We start from the raw sequence: 26,182 nt of genomic DNA, 5'->3' as shown, positions 1-26,182 counted from the left end.
TACTCAGTAAATTTGACCAGTACTTTTACTTGTACTTAAGTAAAATTTCATTGAAGTAACAGTACTTTTACTTGAGTAGCATATTTTATTACTCTTTCCACCTCTGTAAATAGCATACGTTTTTAAAAAAGTGTTCTTTTAAATAACAGCGACATTTAAAGCCATAAAAAGTATTAAATACCTCAATTAGTATAAACGCCTTAATTATTAAAGAGGTCATACATTTGGGCGAGGAAAGACAAGAATCGCATTATGGATGAAGTGCGCTAGTCATTTCAAGCGGAGCGCAGGTTTACTAGAGCAGACTGATCTATAATAGTCATTATATAGATCAGTGGAGCAAACGCGTTTATAGCAAGCACCAGAGCTGTTTGGAAACAGAGTTGCGACACGCTTTGATTTCGCCACCGAGCGGTCGCGTGGTTCATGGAGCTCTCAATAGTTCCAAACAGCTCCGCGCTGTCAATGAGTTTGAATGGGTTTAAGTAGGATAGACAGCAGTTTTACTATATTTGCAGCAATTTCGAGTAATTATTAACACATAATGTGCATTGATTGTGTATTGATAACTACTCTGAACACGCTTTACAATCGCATTTTATTCTGGGGAGTGATAATGTCATGATCTGGGCTGTGGGGTTTCCCGCAGCCACCTGAGAGCGCTGTTTCCCTTCCTTACACTGCACTTCCCTGATCGTTCACCCCTGTCTTGTCATTAGCACTCATTGCACTTACACCTGGTCACAATTATATGGACTATAAGAACCCTCATTGCTCACCATTCATCATGTCTGCATTGTCTTTTGTCCTGTCATGTATACTCTGTGTTTCTGAAATCCCTGGCCTTTGACCGTGTTCTTGGTTTTGTTATTTTTGTGTTTAAGTTTATTAGTTTTGTGCCGTGTTGGCCTTTTGCTTTGTTTGTTTATTTTGTGTCAATTAAAAACCCTCTTACCTGCATCTGGACCCAGACCCTTTCCCCCTTCGCGAACGTGACAGATAAAGAGACATCATTAATATGTTCTCATACTCTTTGGCAGTCAAATGTGATCAAACACCTTAAGTGTAACTTTTACTCAATTAAATAATTGTAATATACAGTTCAGTTCTATTTAGTTAATATTTTTATTTTTTTTTTTGTACTAAATAATATGAATAATAATGATCCTGACCATTTAAAAGATAATATTTTCTAATATAGTATTTATATTACAGTTAGTGTAATTTAAGGTTAAATCCATTTGGATGTGTATTCGGACATGATCAAACACTCATTTTTTTATATATATGTTTCGATTTAATGTTAAATAAAAAAAGTAATTTACTCTAGTGTTATTTTATGATATTCAAATATACAACATAAGTGAAAATTATAAAAGGCAAGCAAATATGGCATTTAACATTATAGAAAAGATGAAAATAGTGTTTAAAAAACACAAAGCAACCAATTGCATTCAGCATACATTTTTATCATATTTCTTGAATGCAGTCTTTACTGAAACTCATTCAACCTCCTACAGGGAGAGAAAGATTGGAGAAAGACTAACAACGTAAAAATATGACAACTAGTATCTGGTTATGGTCGCTATTACGGCGTTTCTCATGTTATCTAACTGCACAGTGTAACTGTTTATTATCTAACGATAAACATTAACTATAACACGCTTCATAAAATACCTCTACTGGCCAGTTTTCTGAGAGGTCAACTGATGCGTTAAAATGTAAAAAAAAAAAAAATCTGTAATTTATTCAGTTTACCAGCAACTATGCTTGAGAAGCGCTGAAATGAATGGGCTTCAATGCAGGAACTATTGGTTGTTTGGAACTATTGGCCGCTCCATCACACGCTTTACTTCCGCATTCCTCAGTTCCTATGGAAGCCTATGGGGCTATATATAGGCTGGTTATCATGTATGCTACTAGCAAGGGTTCAATTTAGTAACTTAAACAATCAGAATAATTAGTTCACCATATAAAAATGAGCTTGTTACAATTTTTACAGATGTTATTGTTTTTTGTTTGTTCAATTTGCACACTGAACATAGTTAGAGCTCTTATTTTTGAACTCTCAAAGTGCACCAAATTAATGAATTTAACTTTAAAATGTATAAAATTTTCTCCAGCGAGGCATGTCCCCGAACCCCCCTAGAGGGATACACATCCTCCCACCACTGTATCACTAAATCTTATGTGACCATCTATACCGTCCACCATTACTCCCTGGAATACTCAATTGGAATTGTGTCAATATAAACATTGCGTTATTATTATTTATATCAGACAATTTTAGTAGTTGCATGTTAGCAGAAAATAGCTTCATTTTAAAATTAGGCTGTAAAACCTGTGTGATTTGCTTAGTTTCTGTGATTGTTTGTCTCTTTCATCTAGAGTCTCAAACTGTTCAGATCCATCATGGATGAAACTCAAACATCTGGAGATGAAGACGTTTTTTCAGTATGCAGGTACCTTGAGTAACACATTAAAAGAGTTTTGTATTTATTATAATCAAATAATACCATAAAGCCCCCATAAGTGCTTTTCATTAAAAATACAGTTTGAAGTTTTCAAATTAAGATGATTGTTATCAAAAATCTGTTCTGTTTTAGTTCAGTTCATCAGAAGACATCAGAAGCAGAGTCCAGCTATGTGTCTATGAGGAGTGTTGAGTCTATGAATCCACCAATAAAGTTTAACAGTGGAGATTCGTGGACTGGTCTCAGGTATAACATTTGTATAAAAATATGATTACTGCATGACTTTTAATATTGCTATATATTATCACAGCTCACTTTACTGTTTTTGTATAAACAGTGTATGAAATGATTAGAAGGAACTCTATAAAAGAAAAAGAACTCTATACTCTATTGAATGAGACATGGGCCAAAACATGTCCAGCAATTATAACTATTAGTTTTAAAAATAAAAATAAAATATTTTCAATTGTAAATGTTTTGGGGATTAAGAATAGAATGTATTTAACACAATTATCCCCTTCAATTTAATTGTATTATTATTATGTGAAATCTATGACACTTATTGTCTTCTCACTACGTCTAAAACAGTGTGTCCACAGAGAAGGGTTTATTCATTCATATGCTATAAAATGGATAAAAATTTAGAATGATGAAAAAGACCTTGTTTTATCAAATGAAACACTTAATAATATCTCATATCAAAGTAAGGTTGTTTTTCAGTGTGACGTGTGTTTAATAAGGTTTCAAAGTTGTGTCCTCACTTTTTGTCAACACCGTCAGACATTAATTAAAATGTAATAAAATCAGGGAATATCATGACAGCTGTCACTCTAAGGGACCCCTTTGTCACAGTCGTCTTCTGTACATCAATGTGACACAAGCTCTGCTAAGTTTTATAGTTTTAGAATATTTTAGTTCTAATGTTAATATTTCCTGTCACAACCATGATATGTCAACACCATTTTCCAAATTCTGAGGAAATTATTTGAAATATTCAGATCATTTTATTCTCGTGAAGCAGGTTCCATTAGTCTCTAGCATCAATAGAAAAACTAAATGGCTACTACATGAATTAACTCCATATTTGTTTTGTGAAAGAAATGGCAAATTTGTCAACACCGTCAGATGTCACCACCGTAAGATTTTGTGGTCCAGTGATATATCAAAATACTTAAATGTGACCTTTGAATAGAAGCTTTATAAACAATAACATACTCACTGTTTGTTGTGGTTGTTTTAATACAGTAATTAATTGATTAAATCTATTTGATAGTTAAAATGACTACAAATTCAGATTTTGGTCAACTCTGTCAGTTCTGTCCATCAGATGAATATTTTGATGATAATTCATTATGATATTTTATATTTGTTGTGGAATTGTTGGTCACATGTGAAAGTGTATTCTATCTACTATCATGAGAATGTGTTTTGAAATGTTAAAAATATCTAGAAAGCTGTTAAAGATAAAGGTAAAATTATATTACACAGTCCAAGTTAAGAGATAAGTTGGGAGGTTGTATTAAAGGATAGCTCAATAGCTTAGTGCATATAAGAAACATAAATGTAGTTTCCTTTGTCTGAGTACAAGGCTTTGTTTTTACAATTTTGCACCATGTTTTGTCCCACTTCTCAAGAATGACTGAAATGTGTAGTTGATTTTTTTACATACAGTAGTTTAAAGATTAACTTTATTTTTTCTGTTGTAGTTCAGTTCATCAGAAGAGATCAGAAGCAGAGCCCAGTTGTGTATCTATGAAGAGTGACCAGTCTATGGATCGACCAATAAAGTTTAACAGTGGAGATACATGGCCTGGTTTCAGGTATAACATTTAAAAATGTGATTACAGCATGACTGTTAAGATTGCCATATACTATCACAGTTCACATCACTGTTTTGTATAAACAGTGTATGAAATGATTAGAAAGCACTCTTTAAAGTGAATTTGATAATAATAAATGTGTAGTTGATTTTTTTAAATACAGTAATTTAGAGGATAAACTTTAATTTTTCTGTTTTAGTTCAGTTCATCAGAAGAGATCAGAAGCAGTGCCCAGTTGTGTATCTATGAGGAGTGACAAGTCTATGGATCGACCAATAAAGTTTAACAGTGGAGATCCAAGGCCTGGTCTCAGGTATAACATTGGAATAAAAATGTTTTACTTTTTTTCTTAAGCATAATTAAATTTCGGCAGTTGAGTTCAACTTTGCCACATTTATTTTTCATCAAAACTATAAAAAAGACAAAGGAGAAAAAGGCTGAGCTGACATTTGACGGACACTTTCCAAACTACTGGGGCGGTGCCCTGCACTTCAGGCCAAAACCAATCAAAACTTCCAATTCAGCTGGTGGTGGGGCATTCAAACCATGCTTTGCTTTGACTGTCAATTACTGGTTTTGGTGTTTTGATTTGGTATCGATTTTAAATTGTAATTTTAACAGCTCAGGAAATTGGTCATGCCATTAATATTACTGCACACAGCAGTTTAAGCATGGACGGAGCAAGAACAATGTAAGTGTCTAAAATGCATACACACAGTTCAGTTGAATGTTGAACTTATGCCCAGGAAAAAAGAGTCCCTCTGCGTCGGTGACAATTAATTCTAATCTACTGAAGCACCTCACATCGTCACATGCCACCACAAAATTAGTGGCTAAGAACGCAAGTGATAACGATATTTAAAGTTCTAAACCATCTATTGTGCTTTATTGTTCCACTATAATAATGATAATATTTATAATATGTTGAATTTGATAGTTGTCTCTCACATTGTCCCACAACAACATTAAAATAGTGTAGATTCGTGTACAATGTTTTATATTTATTTTACAGTTATATTAAATTAGATTTTTTTAAAGTAACGCAATAGTTACTTTGCCTGGTAATTAGTTACTTTTATAATGATGTAACTCAGTTACTTACTCAGTTACTGTTTGTGAGAAGTAACTAGTAACTATAACTAATTACTTTTTTAAAGGTACGTGCCCAACACTGCTCATAGTTCAGTTCATCAAAAGAGATCAGAAGCAGAGCCCAGCTGTGTGTCTTTGAGGAGTGACGAGTCTATGGATCCACCAATAAAGTTTAACAGTGGAGATACACAGCCTGATCTCAGGTATAACATTTGTATAAAAATGTGATTACAGCATGACTTTGATAACTTTCATATATTATCACAGTTAAGTTCACAGCTCTTGTATAAACAGTTTATGAAATGATTAGAAAGTGCTCTTTAAAGTGTACTTGATAATGTTAAATGTGTAGTTGATTTTAAGAGTGAAGATACACGGCTTGGTCTCAGGTATAATATTTTTGTAAGAAATATGTGTAGGGTTGTTACATTTAATATTTAGCTCAAAGGGAATCGAATATGATTCAATAGGGAATTTGAACAGAATCACTGTTTTACGGCTGTTCAGAATCAGCGTGCGATTCATGGAACGAGCCGAATAACGTAACTCTGCAATGGATATTACTATCCAGAATATAGTGAAGTAAGGGATAATCAACGGTTTGCCGTGCGTTAAAGGATTTTAAATGCACGACGTGGAGGCTAATAACCACCCAACGCGAAGTGCATTTTAAATCCTTTAACGCACGGCAAGCCGTTGATTATCCCGCTTATTCCATGGTCATTTGTGAAGTTACAGACAAATTAAAACTAGGATTGATATTTGCAGCGCAAAATTTGACTGAATGGATAAAAAAGACGGTTATTTTCGTCAGTTATAACACGCAGCTCTAGCATTCTGCCCGCTTCAAATCAGACTCAGAGATTAAATAGTCCAGTAAAATCACATTTATTTGAATGAAATATAGCATTTGTTTCGGTAGATTATCGATCGACCAAGAGAGAGTGTGAAGGCAAGAGAGATGACAGCTTTACCACCCGATTGCTGAGGAATATGTAGCGATCTAGTATCTAGGCTATTTTAATAAGGATCGTAGGCAAGCGCTGACAAGAAGTTTATGTATGTGCGCAGCACAATGCGATCTCCGACCTCTCTCTCTCTCTCTCTCTCTCTCTGTGCTATTGTGTGCATCAATTAAAGCAGCGCATTAATATAGAACGGTGATTAAACTGACTTGGAACTACCTGTGCATTAAACGGTTCCCCTTCAGTCGAATCACTTCAACGTTACATATGCGAATTCACCTAGAATCCAATCATCTCTGAGCCTTCTACAAAAGGCCAATGAAAATTGGCGAGTGGCATTTGCATGACAAGCCACTCCCCCGTACATACGGGTATAAAGATGGCGTCATGCAGCCAGTCAAACAGATTTATTCGCTTCAGAGCCATCTATGCTCGAGCCGAATCAACTGAGTGAGATTCTTCACGACAACAACGAGTTCTTCAAAAAAGAGTTCCTGCTCTCTCTCTGTTGTGCTGCCAATCTAAGAGTGTTTCACAAAAAGAGCAATTTCTTGGCAGCCACCAGCGAGATCCCGCGGGCTGCCGTTCTCACGGCAACAAGCCGCCTGCAAACACCAGCGATCAAGCCATCGAGCGCACAGCCGCCCCGCGGCTTTCCCTGGGCAGACCGGGAATCTAAAAGAGCAATTTCTCGCGGGCTTAAAGCGTTCTTTTCAGAATGCCTTTTCGGCCGTGCGCTTCCAGGTGCGGTAGTTTCCTCCCTCCCGCGGACGGACATGATCTCTGCCTCACGTGTTTGGGGAGTGAACACGCTGAGGTGGTGTTCATGGATGGTGCGTGCCCTCATTGCGAGAGCATGACCATGGCCACGTTGAAGTCCCGCCGCTCGTTCGCGAGCCGGCTCACGCCGCCCTCCTCCCTCCTCAACTCTCGTTGAGCCGTCAATGCTTTTCGGCCACCGCGGTGAGGGGCGGTGGGGACTTAACAGTTACCGTGCAGAACGCACCGCCGGCCCACAAAGCCCTGCGGTCTTTTGTCACACAACGTGACCCCGTTGAGTTCCCACAGCAGTATGCTTCCCCGCCCAGCGGGCTGAGCGTCTCCTTCGGTGCTCCTGCGGAGGATGAGATGTCGACTGCAGCATCAGAGGGAGAGTCGGATGACGAGGTGGAACCGACGTTGCGTCAGAAGCACGTGCTTGTTCGCACCGACATCACCGCGACTGTAGCTTACATCAACCGCCAAGGCGGCCTCCGCTCCCGTCGCCTGTCTCAACTCGCCCGCCGTCTGCTCCTCTGGAGTCAAACGTGGCTCAAATCGCTGCGTGCCATTCACATCCCAGGGGAACTCAACCGTGCAGCCGATCAGCTCTCACGGCAGTCCACCCTCCCTGGAGAATGGCGACTCCACCCCGAGACAGTCCAGCTGATTTGGAGTCATTTCGGGGAGGCCCAGATCTGTTTGCCTCCCCCGAATCCTCCCACTGCCAGTTGTTCTATTCCCTCAGCGAGTCCTCTCTCGGCAGGGACGCACTGGCTCACAGCTGGCCTCCGGGGCCCAAGTACGCCTTTCCCCCAGTGAGCCTCCTTGCACAGACCCTGTGCAAGATCAGGGAGGACGAGGAGCAGGTTCTCCTGGTCGCCCCATACTGGCCTGCCAGGACCTGGTTCCCAGAACTCATTTCCCTCGCGACAGCCCCTCCCTGGAAAATCCCCTTGAGGAAGGACCTTCTTTCTCAGGGGATGGGCACAATTTGGCACCCCCGTCCCGATCTATGGAGCCTGCACATCTGGCTCCTGGACGGGACGCGTCAGACTTCGCCAGCCTCTCACAGGCCGTGATAGATACCATCACTCAGTCCCGAGCTCCCTCTACAAGGCAGGCTTACGCTCTGAGGTGGAGTCTGTTCGTCGACTGGTGTTTCTCTCGAAGAGAGGACCCCCAGAGATGCACGATTGCAGTAGTGCTTTCCTTCCTGCAGGAGAGGTTGGAGCGTAGGCTGTCCCCTTCGACTCTCAAAGTGTATGTTGCCGCTATCGCCGCACATCACGATGCAGTGGATGGATCATCCATAGGTAAGCACCCTCTGGTCGTGAGATTCCTCAGAGGCGCTAGGAGGATTAATCCTCCCAGACCGCGCCTCATACCTTCTTGGGACCTCTCCGTCGCCCTTCAAGGCCTGCGGGGACCTCCCTTTGAGCCACTCGCCTCAGTTGAGCTTAAGTTTCTGTCATTAAAGACAGCGCTCCTGACTGCGTTGGCCTCCATCAAGAGGGTAGGGGATCTTCAAGCTTTCTCTGTCGACGAAACGTGCCTAGAGTTCGGGCCCGGCGATTCTCACGTGATCCTGAGACCCCGGCCCGGTTATGTGCCCAAGGTTCCCACCACGCCTTTCCGCGATCAGGTGGTGAACCTGCAAGCTCTGCCCCTGGAGGAGGCAGACCCAGCTGCTGCGCTGCTGTGTCCAGTCCGTGCTCTGCGTACCTACGTAGACCGCACTCTGCACTTCAGACGCTCAGAGCAACTCTTTGTCTGCTTCGGAGGTCAGCAGAAAGGGAATGCTGTCTCCAAACAGAGGTTGGCCCATTGGGTGGTAGAAGCTATCTCCCTGTCTTATCTTTATCAGGGAGAGCCAAGCCCGTTAGGTCTTCACGCCCACTCCACACGGGGTGTTGCGTCCTCCTATGCGTTGGCTCATGGCGCCTCACTAGCAGATATCTGTAGAGCTGCCGGCTGGGCGACACCTAACACCTTCGCCAGGTTCTACAACCTTCGCGTAGAGGCCGTATCCTCCCGTGTTCTGACAGGTGACCGGGAGGACGGCTAGTGTTGGCTTGCTGCGCCATTCCTACGAGGATCCGTGCGTTAATTTCCCAGCATATTCCCTTCGGTGAATCCTGGGTCCTCCATGCCCCGCAGTCAGGGCTAGATGCGGAGTAGCTCTGACTGTGCTCCTGCCTGGGTCTCCTTCGCCCCGCAGGTTGTGGCTTATTTCTCAGTATTTTTCCAAAGGTCTTCAGTTACCTTTGTTTCCCTCGTATATCCCTAATACTTATGGATGTATCGAATTTTCTTTATTTTCCACATGTACAGAAAGAAATTCATGTGCTCCGCCCCCCCAAACCCTGCTTTAGCTCAAGCTGGCATCCCTGTGGTCCCCTTCCAAGGGGCCCAGGGCGTTGGGAAGGTTACGTAAAGGTATCCGTCTGCTGACACGTACGCCTGCCAGCACGTGGGTCGATTACGTAACGCGACGCCAGGGACGTGGCCTGTTCCATAGGGTCTGTTCCCATATGTAACGTCGAAGTGATTCGACTGAAGGGGAACGTCTGGTTACGTAGGTAACCCATCGTTCCCTGAAGGAGGGAACGGAGACGTTACATCCCCTGCCACGTCCCTGTCGTCGCACTGATGCCGGCTCGATCCGGCTCTTCAGTGAAAAACCTGTTTGACTGGCTGCATGACGCCATCTTTATACCCGTATGTACGGGGGAGTGGCTTGTCATGCAAATGCCACTCGCCAATTTTCATTGGCCTTTTGTAGAAGGCTCAGAGATGATTGGATTCTAGGCGAATTCCCATATGTAACGTCTCCGTTCCCTCCTTCAGGGAACGATGGGTTACCTACGTAACCAGACGTTTTACTGCACACCTGCCAGCCAATCAGAATCCAGTATCCAGACTTTTAATGGAATAAAACACTATATATTAGCACAGTAGCAAGATCGACAGTTTAAGACATTAACTTGTAAACACAAAACACAAGATACTTATCTTTTCTAATAAGAATACGATTTTATTGGATTAACCTAAAACATACAAACTAACACATAAACACACTCGTTCCAGAAAGGGGGTTTTCCCGAGGTTGTTGATTGGTTGGAAGTTTGGTGGTCGTTTTTGAAGTCTTGGGCGTTGGCTGAGGATGCAGAGTTGTGCGCTGGTTAAAGTTCAGGTGGACACAGACGTTTGGGTCACGGCTTGCGGCAAAACTTAACTAGAACATGAAACTTAACGGAATGAAAAAAGACTTAAAGTTAAAGACAGAAGTGTAACGATCTCCTCATGTTTCCTTTAGAGGAGCAGCTGGCATGCAGGCCAGGCAGCGTTCAAGGAACGCCAACAGCAGCGTCGAAATGCGGCGGCACGAAGTGCAAAGATTAAGAGAGAGTAAGAGGGAGATTTGATGGTGTCTTGAGTATTTAAACTCAGCTTTTGGACACATCCCAAATGGTGTCTTGACCAATTGAAACATTGTCCTAACTTGGGGTACTGTTAGTTTCTCCTCCCAAACCATAAATCACAATGTTATCTTATCAGTCCCGTGGTCCCAGTTTTCCCGCTCTTTGCAGAGTCAAATTTGGACGTGATTTCTATAACAAGACTATAATACATTTTACAAAGAATTGAATTATAGAAACGTTTCAAGAAAGCAATTTCAAGCTCAGGCATACCAAACACAAATATAAACCATTAAGCTATTCAATAGTTATCTAAAAGGATATACCCAATGAGTGATTAAAACACAATAGGCAAATGTATGGGTTACATAAAAGATAGGAAGTTATGTAAAGAAAGGATGAGTTGCTAATAGGTTCTTTAGCATCATATTAGGCGCATATTTAAATGGAAAGGCAGTTTTATGTCATATTGGGAACGTGATGGTACATTCTCTGTGAGGAACAAAAAGGTCAAAAGGGTGTAGAAGGAATTTCAGGCTCTGTCTTGAGTGGGGGAGCCTACTAACCAAAATCTCCAATGATTTTTCTTATATGTCTTATATGTTCTTATGTGATTTTTCATGATGTGCATCTCTTTGACCATTAATCTTGGTTATTTGCCCAAAATTGACAATCTCCTTCCTTTAGTGTCCTTTTGTGTTAATGTTGCAAGTTCCTTACTGGTTGGGTTTGCTTCAAGCTGGCTGGCGCCAGGGTATCAAATGACAAATTTTACGACAGGAGTCTTGTCCTGCTGGGCCTCTTGTGGAATTTGGATCTGAGGAAGTGTTTCAAAACTTCTAATCGAGTCTCCTGAATTGTCTGATTCACGCTGAGACGCTAAATATGATACAGAATAAATTCAACATTGTGCTTTTTAATTCAAGTATTTTTTTTTTTATTTTACAGCCATGAAGTCCTCAAAAGATTTAGATCAAATCTGAAGAAGTTTGAGTGTCTGTATGAGGGAACAGCAACGCAGGGAAACCCAACACCCCTGAAAGAAATATACATAGAGCTCTACATCACAGAGAGTGAGAGTGGAGAGATCAGTAATGAGCATGAGGTGAGACAGATTGAGACACAATCCAGGAGAGCAGCAACAGAGGACACAGCCATCAAATGCAATGACATCTTTAAACCTTTACCTGGGCAAGACAAAGCCATCAGAACTGTGCTGACAAAGGGAGTCGCTGGCATTGGAAAAACAGTCTCTGTGCAGAAGTTCATCCTGGACTGGGCTGAAGGGAAAGAGAATCAGGACATCCAGCTCATATTTCCACTTCCTTTCAGAGAAATCAACTTGATGAAGGACAAAACACTCAGTCTTTCAGATCTTCTTCATGTCTTTTTTCCTGAAACTAAAGAAATGGAAATATCTAGTGATGAATATAAAGTGTTGTTCATCTTTGATGGTCTGGATGAGTGTCGTCTGTCTCTGGACTTTAAAAGCAAAGTCAAACTGTGCAATATATCTGAATCAGCCTCAGTGGATGTGCTGCTGATGAACCTGATTGAGGGGAATCTGCTTCCCTCTGCTCTCATCTGGATCACCTCCAGACCAGCAGCAGCTGATCTCATCCCCTCTGAGTGTGTCCATCGAGTGACAGAGGTACGAGGATTCAATGAGCCACAGAAGGAGGAATACTTCAGGAAGAGAATCAGTGATCAGAGTCTGGCCAACAGGATCATCTCACACCTGAAGTCATCCAGGTGCCTCTACATCATGTGCCACATCCCAGTGTTCTGCTGGATCTCAGCCGCTGTTCTAGAGAAGATGTTGAGTCCAGCAGAGAATGGAGAGATCCCCAAGACTCTCACTCAAATGTACACACACTTCCTGATCCTTCAGACTAACATCAAACATGAGAAGGACTATGAAAAGAAGGTGACAGATGAAGACATGATCCTCAAACTGGGGAAACTGGCTTTCCAGCAGCTTGTGAAAGGAAACCTGATCTTCTATGAGGAAGACCTGAGAGAGTGTGGCATTGATGAGACAGAAGCATCAGTGTACTCAGGATTGTGCACTCAGATCTTCAGAGAGGAGTTGGGCTTGTATCAGGGGAAAGTCTTCTGCTTTGTTCATCTGAGCATTCAGGAGCATCTAGCAGCTCTATATGCACACCTCTCCTCGACAATCAAAAACATATTTGTGTTTGACCAAAGCAAGCAAAGTCTGTTGTCTAAGATTTTAAAGCATAAGAAATATAATTCTCTATCTGGGCTGCATCAGAGAGCTTTGAATGAGGCTTTACAGAGTAAAAATGGACACCTGGATCTTTTTCTACATTTTCTTCTGGGTCTCTCAGTGGAGTCCAATCAGTCTCTCTTACGAGAACTACTGACAGAGACAGGAATCTGCTCCTACAATAAAGACAAAACTGTTAATTACATCAAACGGAAGATCAGAAAGAATCTCTCTCCAGAGAAATCCATCAATCTGTTCCACTGTCTGAATGAACTGGGTGATGATTCACTGATGCAGCAGATCCAAGATTATCTGAAATCTGGAGAAATAAGGAAAACCAAACTCTCCTCTTCACAGTGGTCAGCTCTGGTTTATGTGTTGCTGACATCAGAAAAGAAAATGGATGTTTTAGATCTAAAACAGTTTATTGGAGCAAAACATACAGCAGATGAAGTTCTTCAGAAGCTGTTGCCTGTGGTTAAAGAATCCAGATCAGTTCGGTAAGAAACACTAAAAACTATTACTTTACTTTTTAAAACATGATCACGTTTATGATTCTAGCATGTGCTTTCTTAGCAAACCAACAAAATGTATCAAGTGTAAAACAAGAATGGCACAGTTTGTGGCGGATGATTGACATACTCTGTGGTTGGATTTCCAGTATCACAATATTAGTGAAAGTGAAAGTCGTGACGTATTGTCAAGTATGGTGACCCATACTTGAAATTGGTTCTCTGCATTTAACGCATCCAAGTACACACACACAGCAGTGAGAAGTGAACACACACACACACACACACTGTGAACACACACACCGGAGCAGTGGGCAGCCATTGCTCCAGCGCCCGGGGAGCAACTGGTGGTTCAGTGCCTTGCTCAAGGGCACTTCAGTCATGGTATTGAAGGTGGGAAGAAAGCTGTTCATTCACAATCCCCACCTTCAATTCCTGCCGGTGTGGGAATCGAACCGGCAGTATTGCGCTTACAGTTTGTTGCTTATAAATGATTCAGTAAGGGAGTCAGTTGTAAACTCACTAACAGCTCTGAACAATTCCCTAACTGAATCTCACTCAAACCACTTACTTATGAGTCAGCTTGAGGCTTATTGGTGAATCTTCTTGAAGGATTCATTTAAAAGAATCTGTTCATCTGAGTCATTTGTTTATGAATCAGACGTCACAACTCATTCCGTTGTTGCGTGCAGGACACGTGTATCATTCACTTTCATAAAAGGCAACTAGTTTTACTGTGTATTTGGCAGTGAGTAGTAAATTAGAAACAAAGTCTGCTGTTTCAAACCCAGTTTACACCAAAAACACCTGTTAATCTCATCATTGCACACAAAGTCAGATTTGGAAACATCTTGAAACAAAGGTCTTTTTTCAAAAAAAAAAAAACAGTTAACACAGTAATAATAGTTTATTAAAAGGGTTATATTGACCTACTAAGATTGATCTACATTGTAAAAATATAAGGTAAATCAATAACAATTACATTGTTTAACAATATTTGAAGTGTATTTTATAGAATTTGTTGTATTTTGAATCCAATTTTTCTTTGAAATCAATGCGATCAACTTTTTGCCTTATATAAAGTTAATAATTCATAAATATACATTGAATCAAACACTATCATAATATCTTCATATGATAATTTAGTATACTTTATTTTTGACAAAACATCCCATGTTTCAGTAGTGGCTACGCATTTTTGGTAGTGACAGTAATACTTTGGTAGTGGCCACAACACATTACAGAATTTTAGCTTGCAAACTAAAACATTCTAAAATACAAAAAAAAAAATAAAAAAAATTGCACAACGGTACTAAAATTGTTTATTTCCTCAAAATATGACGACTACGTGTTCCCTTTTGTCACTACCGAAACAATAATGACATGCTTTGACAATTTGTGACAATTTATGGAATAACACTCCCCAAAAAAACAAAGGTGTCACTTCCTAAAAAAGTTTCGCTAGTGACATCATTGTTTTTTTTTTTTGGGAGGGGGGTGGGATTTTTTCAGGGATTTTGCTGTGATGTACTTATGCTTTATCCAGTTTATTTTTCTAAATTGTATGATAAATTCAACTGGTACATAAAATATTGGTAATCTACCCAGGTTTGTTGTTTTCAGGTTGGTGCTGTGTTTCTGTTCTGGGACTCTTATTTTGAAGTTCTTTTAATCCTGTTGGATCTAAGTTCTAGTTTCCTGTGTCTTTTGTTGGTTCACAAGTATAATCTTGTTTGTTTCCATAGTTACTAATTAGTTTGATTATTGTCATCTTATGTGTATATTTATGGCCAGTTATTGTCTAAGCATGTTTGCTGTTTTTATTCTTTTGTCTTTGGACCCTTTTGGATAATCTTTTTAATGAATACAGATTGCAGCAACTGTATCCACTCTTCTTTCCATGCCTTGCTGTAACAGGTGAAGAGCTGATGTATTTACTGATGGTTGAATTACTTCAACTCTATTACTACAGTCAACGTTTTTTTACAAGTCATGTGTGCTCCAGATTATATACCCTACTGGATAAACACAGTAAAATTGCTGTTTGTTTTGATCTTTACAGGCTACAGTTCTGTAATCTCACTGCTCAGTCCTGTGAGAGTTTGTCTTCAGCTCTACACTCAAACTCTGTACTGAGAGAGCTGGGCCTGAGTAACAATGATCTGCAGAATTCAGGAGTGAAGCTGCTTTCTGATGGACTGCAGAGTTCAACCTGTAAACTCGTCATACTGAGGTTTGAGTTTCAAATACTTGATTGACTTTTTTACATTACCTTAATTATTAAAAATCACACTTCTAAGATTTATTCTGTATCCGCATTTTTCTTGTTCAGTTTATCCATGTGTAATCTCACTACTAAGTCTTGTGAGAGTTTGTCATCAGTTTTACAATCAAACTCTGTCCTGCAAGAGCTGGACCTGAGTAACAATGACCTTCAGGATTCTGGAGTGGAGCTGCTTTCTGATGGACTGAAGAGTCCAAACTGTCAGCTGAAGATACTGAGGTAAGTGGTTTCCATAAAATAAGTAAAAATTCTTGCGATGTAACTATATAAATACACAATGGCACAGATGCTATAAACTATATTCTTTAGACATATCAGCCGTTTTCTTCAGTGCACCCCTCTCCCATCTAGTGAACAATTGCCATGGCTTGTCAAGAAAATGTAAACACTGGCAGAACATTTGTCAGTCCAGATCAGCAAAGAGAATAGGAGAACAAAGTTAGCAAAGTATGCAGTGTATTTGAAATTGTCACTTTTTGGTCTAAAAACTTATTTGTTTAATGTTCCATTTCTATTTTTATTACTTGGCTGAAAAGATGCAAAACATTTGGCAAAAATCTAATGTAATGAGCCAACCTCAGGGTCAGGCTAAAAGTAAAAGCAGATATGGGTGTCATGTCATCAGTGTTTTCTGCTTTGTGCATCTGAGTGTTCAGGAGTTTCTCGCTGCAGAAAATATTTTTAATACTACTGAATTTGTAAATAATGTGATCACAATTTCATAAAAACATAGAAAGTTACACTTTAATTTACACTGTTATTTAAACAGCAAATAAATTATATGTAGATAAACAACATATCATTATTAAAGTACATTATCACTGACCTCAGTCTAGGTCAATTTTAAATGCTCAAAAACCCAGGCTATAATCTTTGAAGTTGTCTACACAGTGAAATTATTCTCTCACCTGCACCTTACTTACATCTGCACTAAGTTGTTTATGATGAGAGAATTTGTGTGATCCAGTCTGCGAGCAGGCACTGAACAAAACTCTGGCTTTTTAACGATGACTCACCTGAACGCCTCAGTTATACAGAATCACTTGTGATTGGTTAAAATGCTCAAAACTGTAAAAAAAAATAAACAAACTCAAAAAGAAATATGATGCAGTATGAGCAGATGTAAAGTTAATGCTGCAATTAACACTTTTCATTTTATTTGACTTTATTCACTTTTTATTTCACATGAGTTACTTTCATTAAGGTAACCCAAGTAGGGAGACTGGAAGGGGATAGAACCAGGAGCTCAATTTAGGAAAAAAGTGCAACAGTCTACATAATGAATAGGATTATGCCAACATTGCTAATTTCTTCTTGATTAATATTAATATTAACTACATATTTTGTCTGTACCTTTATTACAAATCACACAACTAATTTACAATTAAATGGTTTATTTTTCTAACATTAACAAAAGTTAATTACTCACATTCACATTATCAAAAAATGTTGGGTAATGCCGGTTCATTCAGTAAAACCTCATGAAGTGATTTTAAGCTGTGGACCTTGTGACCCCCCGCTCTGCATATTTTGCACGTGTCTCTTGTTTAACACATCTGATTCAGATTACCAGCTCGTTTAAAAAGAGCTCCATGCGTTTGTTCCGATTGACATGTTCCCTACATACTGTCCACTTCTCTCTACTTCCCACACATGGGAAATCATCTGAAGTTTACTTAACTTAAGAACACAGATTTGTGCTACACGACTGCCTTGAGCGTTTTCACACACAGACAAAACTTACTAAAGAAGTGTTAAGGTTATTTAACCGTAATCATGACATTTTAAATTTAGAAGTCACGTCTTGCGCACTTTAATGCCTATTGAATGGAACATTTACATTCCATTCGAAGCGGAATCATGGTGGAATATCCTGTGATGTCCACTTCGACACGGCACTTACGGTCGAATAGAACAAAACACTGAAGTGGTAAGAGAAAAAATGCGCAGAGTAATGTTTACTCTTTTCAAAAAAAAAGTATGAGTGAATGCTTTAAGTGTCTGCTGTTCTGTAATACAATTCAACCTATAATTGTCACGGTGAGAGTGAGGAGGTCTGGGTCCAAGTGCAGGTAAGTATTTTTAATGAACTATAAACAAATAAACAAACAAACAAACTGCCAACACGGCACACACAACAGGATCTGAGCAGGAGCAGGATACACAAAAACCGAAGACAGGAAACAAGAAACAAGAAACAATGCAGACTACAGAGTGGTGGGAGAATGGAGATTATAAAGACTGTGGTGATAGTGAACAGCTGTGGAAGAAACGGGTCACATAATCAAGATAGGTGTACATGATCAAGGGAGTGAAAGTGCGGGAGGAAGAGAAACAGCGACATCGTGTGGAGAAGGGAAAAACTGCAGCCCAGAGTCATGACAGTACCCCCTCTCTACTGAACAGATACCAGATGTTCCCTGAAGCCGAAACAAGTCTGGAGGGAGGTGGAACGGGGGACTGGTGAAACAGGGTGAGGGATGGCGGGCCAGGCCCGTGCAGCGGCAGCAGGGCAAGAGAAGAAAGTTCCGGGAGGCTTGGCGAGACCAGCGTAGGACCCGGGAGCTTGGGCAGGGCGCGACCGAACTCAGGATAAACGTCCGCGGGCACCGCCGCCAGGAGAACGTCAGCGGGCACCGCCGCTACAGGAACGTCAGCGGGCACTGCCGCCGTCAAAGGAACCCCAGCGGGCACCACCGCCGTCAAAGGAACCCCAGCGGGCACCGCCGCCAGAGGAACCTCAACGGGCACCGCCGCCAGGAGAACGTCAGAGGGCACCGCGGTTACAGGAACGTCAGCGGGCACCGCCGCCAGAGAAACGTCCGCGGGCATCGCCGCCAGAGGAACATCAGCGGGCATCGCCGCCACAGGAACGTCAGCTGGCACCGCCGCCAGGAGAACGCCAGCGGACACCGCCGCCGTCAAAGGAACCCCAGCGGGCACCGCCGCCAGAGGAACGTCAACGCGACCCTGCGCGGCTACAATCACCCGAAAGTATGCCTCCGTCATCGCCACTTGGCGGACGCGCTCCTGTGCTGCCGCCGCCAAATGAGCGCCATTGCCGCCAGATGAGCGTACACGGATGCCATCCAATCGGGCACGGAGTGAGTGGACGCTGCCGCATCGGGAACAGAGTGAGTGGGCATCGCCGCCTTGGGGAAAAAAAAAAAAAAACTCCCCCCTGGACCCATAGTGGGAGTCTGCATTCTGTCTCGGTGAGAGTGAGGAAGTCTGGGTCCAAGTGAAGGTAAGTATTTTTTATGAACTATAAACAAATAAACAAACAAACAAACGGCCAACACGGCACACACAACAGGATCTGAGCAGGAGCAGGATACACAAAAACCGAAGACAGGAAACAAGAAACAATGCAGACACCAGAGTGGTGGGAGAATGGAGATTATAAAGACTGTGATGATAGTGAACAGCTGTGGAAGAAACGGGTGACATAATCAAGACGGGTGTACACGATCAAGGGAGTGAAAGTGCGGGAGGAAGAGAAACAGCGACATCGTGTGGAGAAGGGAAAAGCTGCAGCCCAGAGTCATGACAGTATTACCAACATGACCTGCAATTAAGTTGAATATCATCAAAGAAGAATAAGAACACTCTTACTAACCAATGTCTATTCACACTTTTTAAAATTAGTCACATAAAACATTATTGCTGGTGGCAACAGATGCTTTAGGGATAGGTAGTATGTTAGCTTAGCACAATAGAATCAATCAGACCAACAAGAGGGCAACAGTATTACAAGTGCTGTAACAAGTCCCAGTTAGTCTAGCACAGTACATATATCAAGTTTTTTTTTTTAATAAATGAGAAAAAAGCTTCTTTAGAAGCTTTTTGAAAATGGCTAGTGCTCAAATTGAGATAGACAGGTCATTCTACCAGCGATAAAGGTCAGTGAGTGTGATTTCTGTGCCACTTTATGATGGCACAACAAGGCATCGTTCTCTTGCAGAAGCAAGCTTCTGGAGGGCGCATAAGTCTCGAGACCACTAGCAGTTATGTCTTAGCCAGTTTGAGTTGAAGGTAATGGTCCATAATCCAGCCAAAAATGTCTGTCAGGCTGCAATGTGAACAGCTACAAACTGATTGGAACAAGAAGTAGAGTTGAGTGCCATCAGCATAGCAGTGATAGAAAAAGCCATGTTTCTGAATGACAGATTCTAATGACGACCTGTAGATGGAGAAGAGAAGTGGTCCAGGCACTGAGCCCTGAGGAACCAAGTAGCAATTAAATGCTGTGGGGAATGTATCAGTGTGAAGAGAGGTACTGATAATGTGAGTGAGTGCAGGTATAGCTGAAGAAGAAATGGTCGGAAGGAGGTGAGGAGGTGATTAAGTGGACAGGTAGTAGGATGATTGGAAAGGATAAGTTTGGAAGCTTCTCCCTCTGAGAGTGGAGAGAAAGAAGAGAAAGAATGTGTATTTGTTGTTATGATGTGTTTGACATTTTGTGGAAGTTGGTGGTGTGAACTTGATGAAGAGAGAAGTTTTGAAAAGTCAAGTTACCACTATTTATATAGTGCTTTTATACAATACAGATTGCCTCAAAGCAGCTTTACAGTGTCAAACAAGAATAATGTAGTAAGAGGATAATAACAGTTTTCTGTTCAATATAAAGTTATTTTAAACTCAAAATATGGTCCTGTTTGGTTGTGAAACTAATGCTGTTTAATTATTGCTGTGGTTGTAGGTTGTCTGGCTGTATGGTGACAGAAGAAGGCTGTCGTTATTTGTCTTCAGCTCTGAGTATAAACCCCTCACACCTGAGAAAGTTGGATCTGAGCTACAATTACCCAGGAGATTCAGGTGTAAAATTACTCTCTGAAAAACTGGAGGATCCAAACTGCTCACTGCACGAACTCAAGTAAGTTGAGCTTGATGTTTTAACTCCTTAGTATCTTTGTGTTTTTATCTGTAACTTTTGCCCAGTTGTGTGTGTGTAACCTCACAATAAAGTTCTTTCTGATTCTGAAGTTATCTTTTGGTGGTAATTTTTCAGCCAAATTTGATGTGTGATTAATTAAATTATATTAATTAATTATGTAGTTGATCAGATTAACCCCCTGGGGTCGAAAAACGCCCTGGGGCGTTTTGAGGCACGTTTGTGTAATAACGCTGAAAAGAATGTAAAATTCTCCGTCAGTTTTGATTGTACAAATACAACCAATACATCATTTGAAACTGTAGAGGGTCTATTTTTATTTGTATACACTCATAATAACAATAAAACCGTGTGCTTTTATAAAAATAAGAAAACAGACAGGGTGCGCACTCTGCCTTCACTGTCTCGGTTATATCTTTTCACAGACACATAAATGAAACAACCTAAATCTCAGTGATTACGTGCCTCACAGACACAATACATATACGTTTAGAAAGCTTGAAATGTTTACTTTTACATAAACCAATTAAAATAAAAAACAAATATTTTCTTTTTAAGTAATCTGTATGAAAGTTAGAAGATGTATGGTTTCTCCTGTATCACCTCATTAGATCTAATGTGTCCCCGCCTCGCATTGAGCGCGCTGTTCATATGTAAATTATCTGAGGTAAGCCAGGTAATCATGTACCCGCCCCCGAAAAGCTGGCAGAAATCGTGGACGCTTCATCATAGAGTTTACTTACTTTTTCGGCGCATTTGAAAGATGGCACACAACACGAGTGACGAAGCACTTCAGATAGTTCTGAACAGCGACGGAGAGTTCACCTTCTCCTCACAAGAAAAACGCGACTCGGATGACGAACGTTTCCATTTTGAAACAGCGTCTGGACCCAGTGGAAGATATTCCTGACGAGTAAGTCTTTTATTCTTACCTTCATGATTTTAAATGTTGCTATGTATATATAAAAAGCTACCTATTTAAAGTTAGATCTTTTCTAACAGCCTATTTAAAACTAAAATCAGCTATTCAGAGTAAAACTGATTGAAATATGAAATCTCTATTTACAGGCCACTTTTAGTTTTGAACAAAGCGCATATATAAACCATGCTATGTATAAACAAATGTATTAGTATACTACGATATCACGAAAATATATATTTTTTTATTTTACATTTTGTAATGTTAAGACTTAATTTTTTTTAAATGGTGAAATTGTTTACTAAGCTTCTGTTCGCGAATATCTTCTCAGATGTATGTGTTCTGAATGTGTTATACCAAGTCATTGATATTCGCGATTGTCTGAGGTGTAAATATGTAAAAAAAAAAATAAAAAGTTGTAAATGTGACCGAGAAGTGACCCATTGACATATATACACGCGTCCTTTCTTATCCTTTATTATCAGCTGGTAATTGCTCATTGGTAATAACTTTCAATTGTTTTTCAGGACTGTGGCTTCATCACCAGCGTCTTGCGCAAGAAAGTCACGTGAGAGTCAGTTCAGTTTTGCGTTCGCTGGACAATTATACTGAGTAAGTGCACATGTAGTATGTTACAGATGTTAGTTATATTTTGTTTAGAAAAACTGGGATAACACAGTAAGTAAATCTTCCTGTATGGGTTTAAAAGAAATAGTACTTTTGTTATGTCTATTGTAATATTATCTGTGGTTGATGGTATTAGAATATACTTTCTTAGTTATTGCCATTTTGTTTCTTCATCAAGTATGCATAGACTTTATAAAATAAATGCTAAGAATTGTTTAGAACATTCTTTTAGGACCTCAAGTGAGGGTGTAACTTCTGTGTTTATTACTTTTGTTTCTAATAAAAAGTTTAACTGCACTCACAAGTGAATCTCAAGTTATTTTGCGTGATAGTTAAATATATTCAAAATACGCTGCAAAAAAATATTTATTTATTTTGTCCTTACATTTTTCCTTCATTCTTTCATTAGTTCCTCTCAGTCATATGACTGAATAACTCATTATGCAGGTCTTTATCTTCTCAGGTGTGAATCCCAGCATTATTCAGGATGATTCACGCCTTCTCGCATACAGCTATTCTAAACAAAAGTGTCTTCAAAAACTTGAATCAATATACTGTTTTGTGTAAACAAGACAACTAGATGATTCTCACATCATTTGGTAGAAAAAACTCTAGCCTAACACATCCAGTTCTCAAAAGTCTTGTGAACAAATATTCTGTATGTGTTTCATGACTTTATTTCAGTGACTTCAAAAATTTAGTTTTTCACTAAGCACGCATAAACGTTATTTTCTCAAAAACTCAAAAATGTACGTTCATGCTGCTTACATATTTTTGTAGTGCAATTTGTGCTGATTACAATGTATTTAGATTTAGGCCAGTACTATGTTTTTAAGATACTGAAAAAAGCACAAATGTCAAGGCATGTCAAAACTTCTTCAGGGCCCCAAAACACCCTCAGACCTCAGAGGGTTAAAGGTTTAAAGGCAATTAGATAATATTGCAGTACAACATCTTAAAATGTTTAAAGGGTCATCGGATGCCCATTTTTCACAAGTTCATATGATTCTTTAGGGTCTTAATGAAAAGTCTATGATATACTTCAATTAAAAATTGTCAGTAGTGTAAAAACAAAACCCTTTTTGCCTTGTCAAAATCAGCTCTACAAAAGACCAGCTCATTATATGGCATTGGCCCTTTAAATGCAAATGAGCTCTGCTCACCCCGTCCCTCTCTCCTGTGTGATTATGAGCTGTAATGTTTACTTTAGCCGCATTTAGTCGCGTTTATCGGCAAAACTTTCCAACAAGCACATTATTAAGAAAGGCCATTTGCAAAGATGCATAAAAAAACCCTTATACTCATCTGTTGTGGGTGAAGCTGCATCACGAATGATACACACGAACATGGATGCATTAGTAGATCGGGATCAGCGCTTTCCTTTTAAACACGAAAGTAACGTTATCCTCTGCCTCTTCAGCGGCTCAGATGTCGGGAGTTAATGACGACTGCTATGTTCATTATTACCTCCAACAACAGAACACCTCAATCGCTCAATTAGAGTCTTCCCCTGCACCATAATCGACACAATGGCGATCTTATTCGATCTGCAACTGTTTCAGCTCGGTGAGGGCGGGGCTAAGGTAAGGCGCTCATGTCAATCGACTGTGTCTTCACACCAACAAGCAGCTGAGAATAACCTGATTTTAAGAAGGGCATATTACTTTTAAATATTAAAAAAATACCACTGGGTGGATTTTATCATTGTAGGGCCAACACACATATTAATGTTCAAACATGTAAAAGTAAGTTTTGCATCCAATGATCCCTTTAAGAAACCACATCTAAAATTAAAAAAATAATGTATGCAAAATATGTTTTTGAAGCATTCTGAAAAGACCAACCTGATTATCATATTTGTTCCTGATGAAACAGGGTTTCTGCAGCTCTTCAAAAATCAGAGCTGAAAGTCTTGAATTCATGAAGTCAAGGTGTTGAATGCAGCACACACTGCAAAAAGTGAATCTTTACTCTTCCAAAACACTAATTCTATCAGAGTTTCCTGTCAAATTGTGAAATACAGCTGTCATATTGGTCATTTCCCTGCATTTGAAGCAGATGTTGATTCAACCAAGGAGTTTCAAGCTCTTATGAAGTGCAGGAAGAAATGTTATTGCTGCAGAATCTCTGATCATTAGACCAGTTCAGTCTCTGTGAAACCAAACAAGTCCAGTGAGAAAATCCTGAGCAGGTTTACAGATTTATTTTGTGTTGTCTTGTTATTTGCTGTGAGATTTAGTCAGTCAGTGAGAAATAGAGTCTGAAAGTGTGTGAGAGCTAACAAACCCTGATGCTAGTGCTATTCTAGCATGTTTAACACTTTGCTAGGACCTTTCAGGGTCCCACTTTATATTAAGTGTCCCTAATACCTGTGAAGTTACATGGTAACTAGATGTGTACGTAGTATGTAACTACAGTGTATGTACACATTGGTACATTGTATCTACAGCTCTAATACTGGTGTAATTACACACATGTAACAACTCACTGAATAGCATTTGTAAGTACAAATGTGTAACAAGACATTGGTAACAACACTTTTTTCACTTCTGGAAGTACACATGTGTAACAAGAATTATGTAACTACATTTTCAACAGCAATATGTACTCACAGAAGTTTTTACACTTCCACACAGTCTTCAGTACTGCAGTTACCAGGTTGGGATACCCTGAAACATTATTGAAATCGGGATGATTCCTATGTAGGCTACATATAATTTTTGTATTCATGTATTTGTGAACACTGAATTAGAATTAAACTATCAATTTGTAATACCAGTGTACTTACATGATAACTCCTCAGGGACTGTCTACTTAATATAAAGTGTAAAATGGTCCAGCCTGGTCTCATTGTTTATACGTTGGTATTTATACGTATTTTTAGATGCACAATTTAGATGTATTTCAACGTTTAAAACGTACAAATAGCTACGTATTATTTTTAAATATACGTAAATATTTACGTATCTTTCATTTCATTAAATATTCGTATCAATGCCTTTTTATCATTTTATTAATACGCGATTTATATTTTTAGCCCCCTTAACCTACCCCCAAACCTAAAGCTACCCATTTTATAGCAAATATAAAAGGATATAAATCGTAACTGACAACAATATATGCAGGGAAATTATCATTTTTACTAACAATATAGCATAAAAATAGTTTTATAGTCACTAATCACACTCCTACCTCTAAACCTAATGTTAACCATATCTCTCTCAGTACAGAAATAATAAAAAAAACATGACAGACAAAAAATTGCAATTACAATAATTTATTTAATGCAAAAATATCAACAGCCATACCAAAAAGTAATCCAAATGACGATGCTTTTGCAGCCGCAGTCCTCTCTGGCAGAATACAGTAGGTTTGTTTGAGGTGCAGAGCAGAATAAAAGTTATTATTCGCTGAAATATTAATCAGATTATTTTCCTGATCCTCTCCGTAAATGCGGCCAAAGAGTATGCGCCCGCGCAACATTCAAACGAAACACATATCACCAGAAACACGGCATGTCGTAAACTGTGACGAATGCTGGCGAGAGCCAATGAGAGCTTGATTTTCCTGCCGTAAAAACTGCCGTTTCCTGACGCGGTTGTATTTGAATTCGTAAAATAAAGATAAAGATTTGAATTTGGGCATGTTCCTCGCAATGGTATGGATTCTGAAGATCTTATAGCGCACAAATAAAATTATTTCATTTTATAATTATGATGCGTGTTCGGTGTATTTTATGGTTTTATTGTTAGTCGCAGGGATGTCAGAAAATGCCTGCTGTGTCCCACCGCTACAAACGAAGTTAACATTACATAAATGGTTAAACGATTGTAGAAATGTTATTTGTTTTAAAGGTTTAAAGTGTAGTCTTGTTAAACATTATGCTTACATATGCTTGGAATAGAGTTGGCAACAGAAATCACACAGAACAGGATGGAAAGTTATAATTTCATATTAAGTAAACTATTTAATAATGCATTTGAAAACACAGTTTATATATTACTCTGTAGGTTGTGAACATTTTACACTTTATATTAAGTAGACAGTTCCTGAGGAGTTACCATGTAAGTACACTGGTATTACAAATTGATACTTTAATTCTAATTCAGTGTTCACAAATACATGAATACAAAAATTGTATGTAGCCTACATAGGAATCATCACGATTTCAATAATGTTTCAGG

At 39.6% G+C, this 26,182-nt stretch overlaps 1 protein-coding gene across 1 annotated transcript in view; it reads left to right on the top strand.

The window, feature by feature from the left end:
• The window catches only part of LOC141332939 (uncharacterized), a 145,629-nt gene that overhangs the window by 20,904 nt on the left and 98,543 nt on the right, over window positions 1–26,182 (top strand). Inside the window, exons 6-13 of the mRNA XM_073837898.1 lie at window positions 2,389–2,454; window positions 2,607–2,720; window positions 4,181–4,294; window positions 4,494–4,607; window positions 5,452–5,589; window positions 11,481–13,262; window positions 15,607–15,777; window positions 20,261–20,434. Of these exons, the coding sequence (XP_073693999.1) occupies window positions 2,389–2,454; window positions 2,607–2,720; window positions 4,181–4,294; window positions 4,494–4,607; window positions 5,452–5,589; window positions 11,481–13,262; window positions 15,607–15,777; window positions 20,261–20,434 (2,673 nt within the window). The remainder of the gene's footprint in view (window positions 1–2,388; window positions 2,455–2,606; window positions 2,721–4,180; window positions 4,295–4,493; window positions 4,608–5,451; window positions 5,590–11,480; window positions 13,263–15,606; window positions 15,778–20,260; window positions 20,435–26,182) is intronic.

This window comes from Garra rufa, chromosome 4 (genome assembly GCF_049309525.1).
Source record: "Garra rufa chromosome 4, GarRuf1.0, whole genome shotgun sequence".
Taxonomy (NCBI): Eukaryota; Metazoa; Chordata; class Actinopteri; order Cypriniformes; family Cyprinidae; genus Garra; species Garra rufa.
Note: the sequence above shows the minus strand (reverse complement) of the source record. Positions and strands in the feature narration are given on the sequence as shown.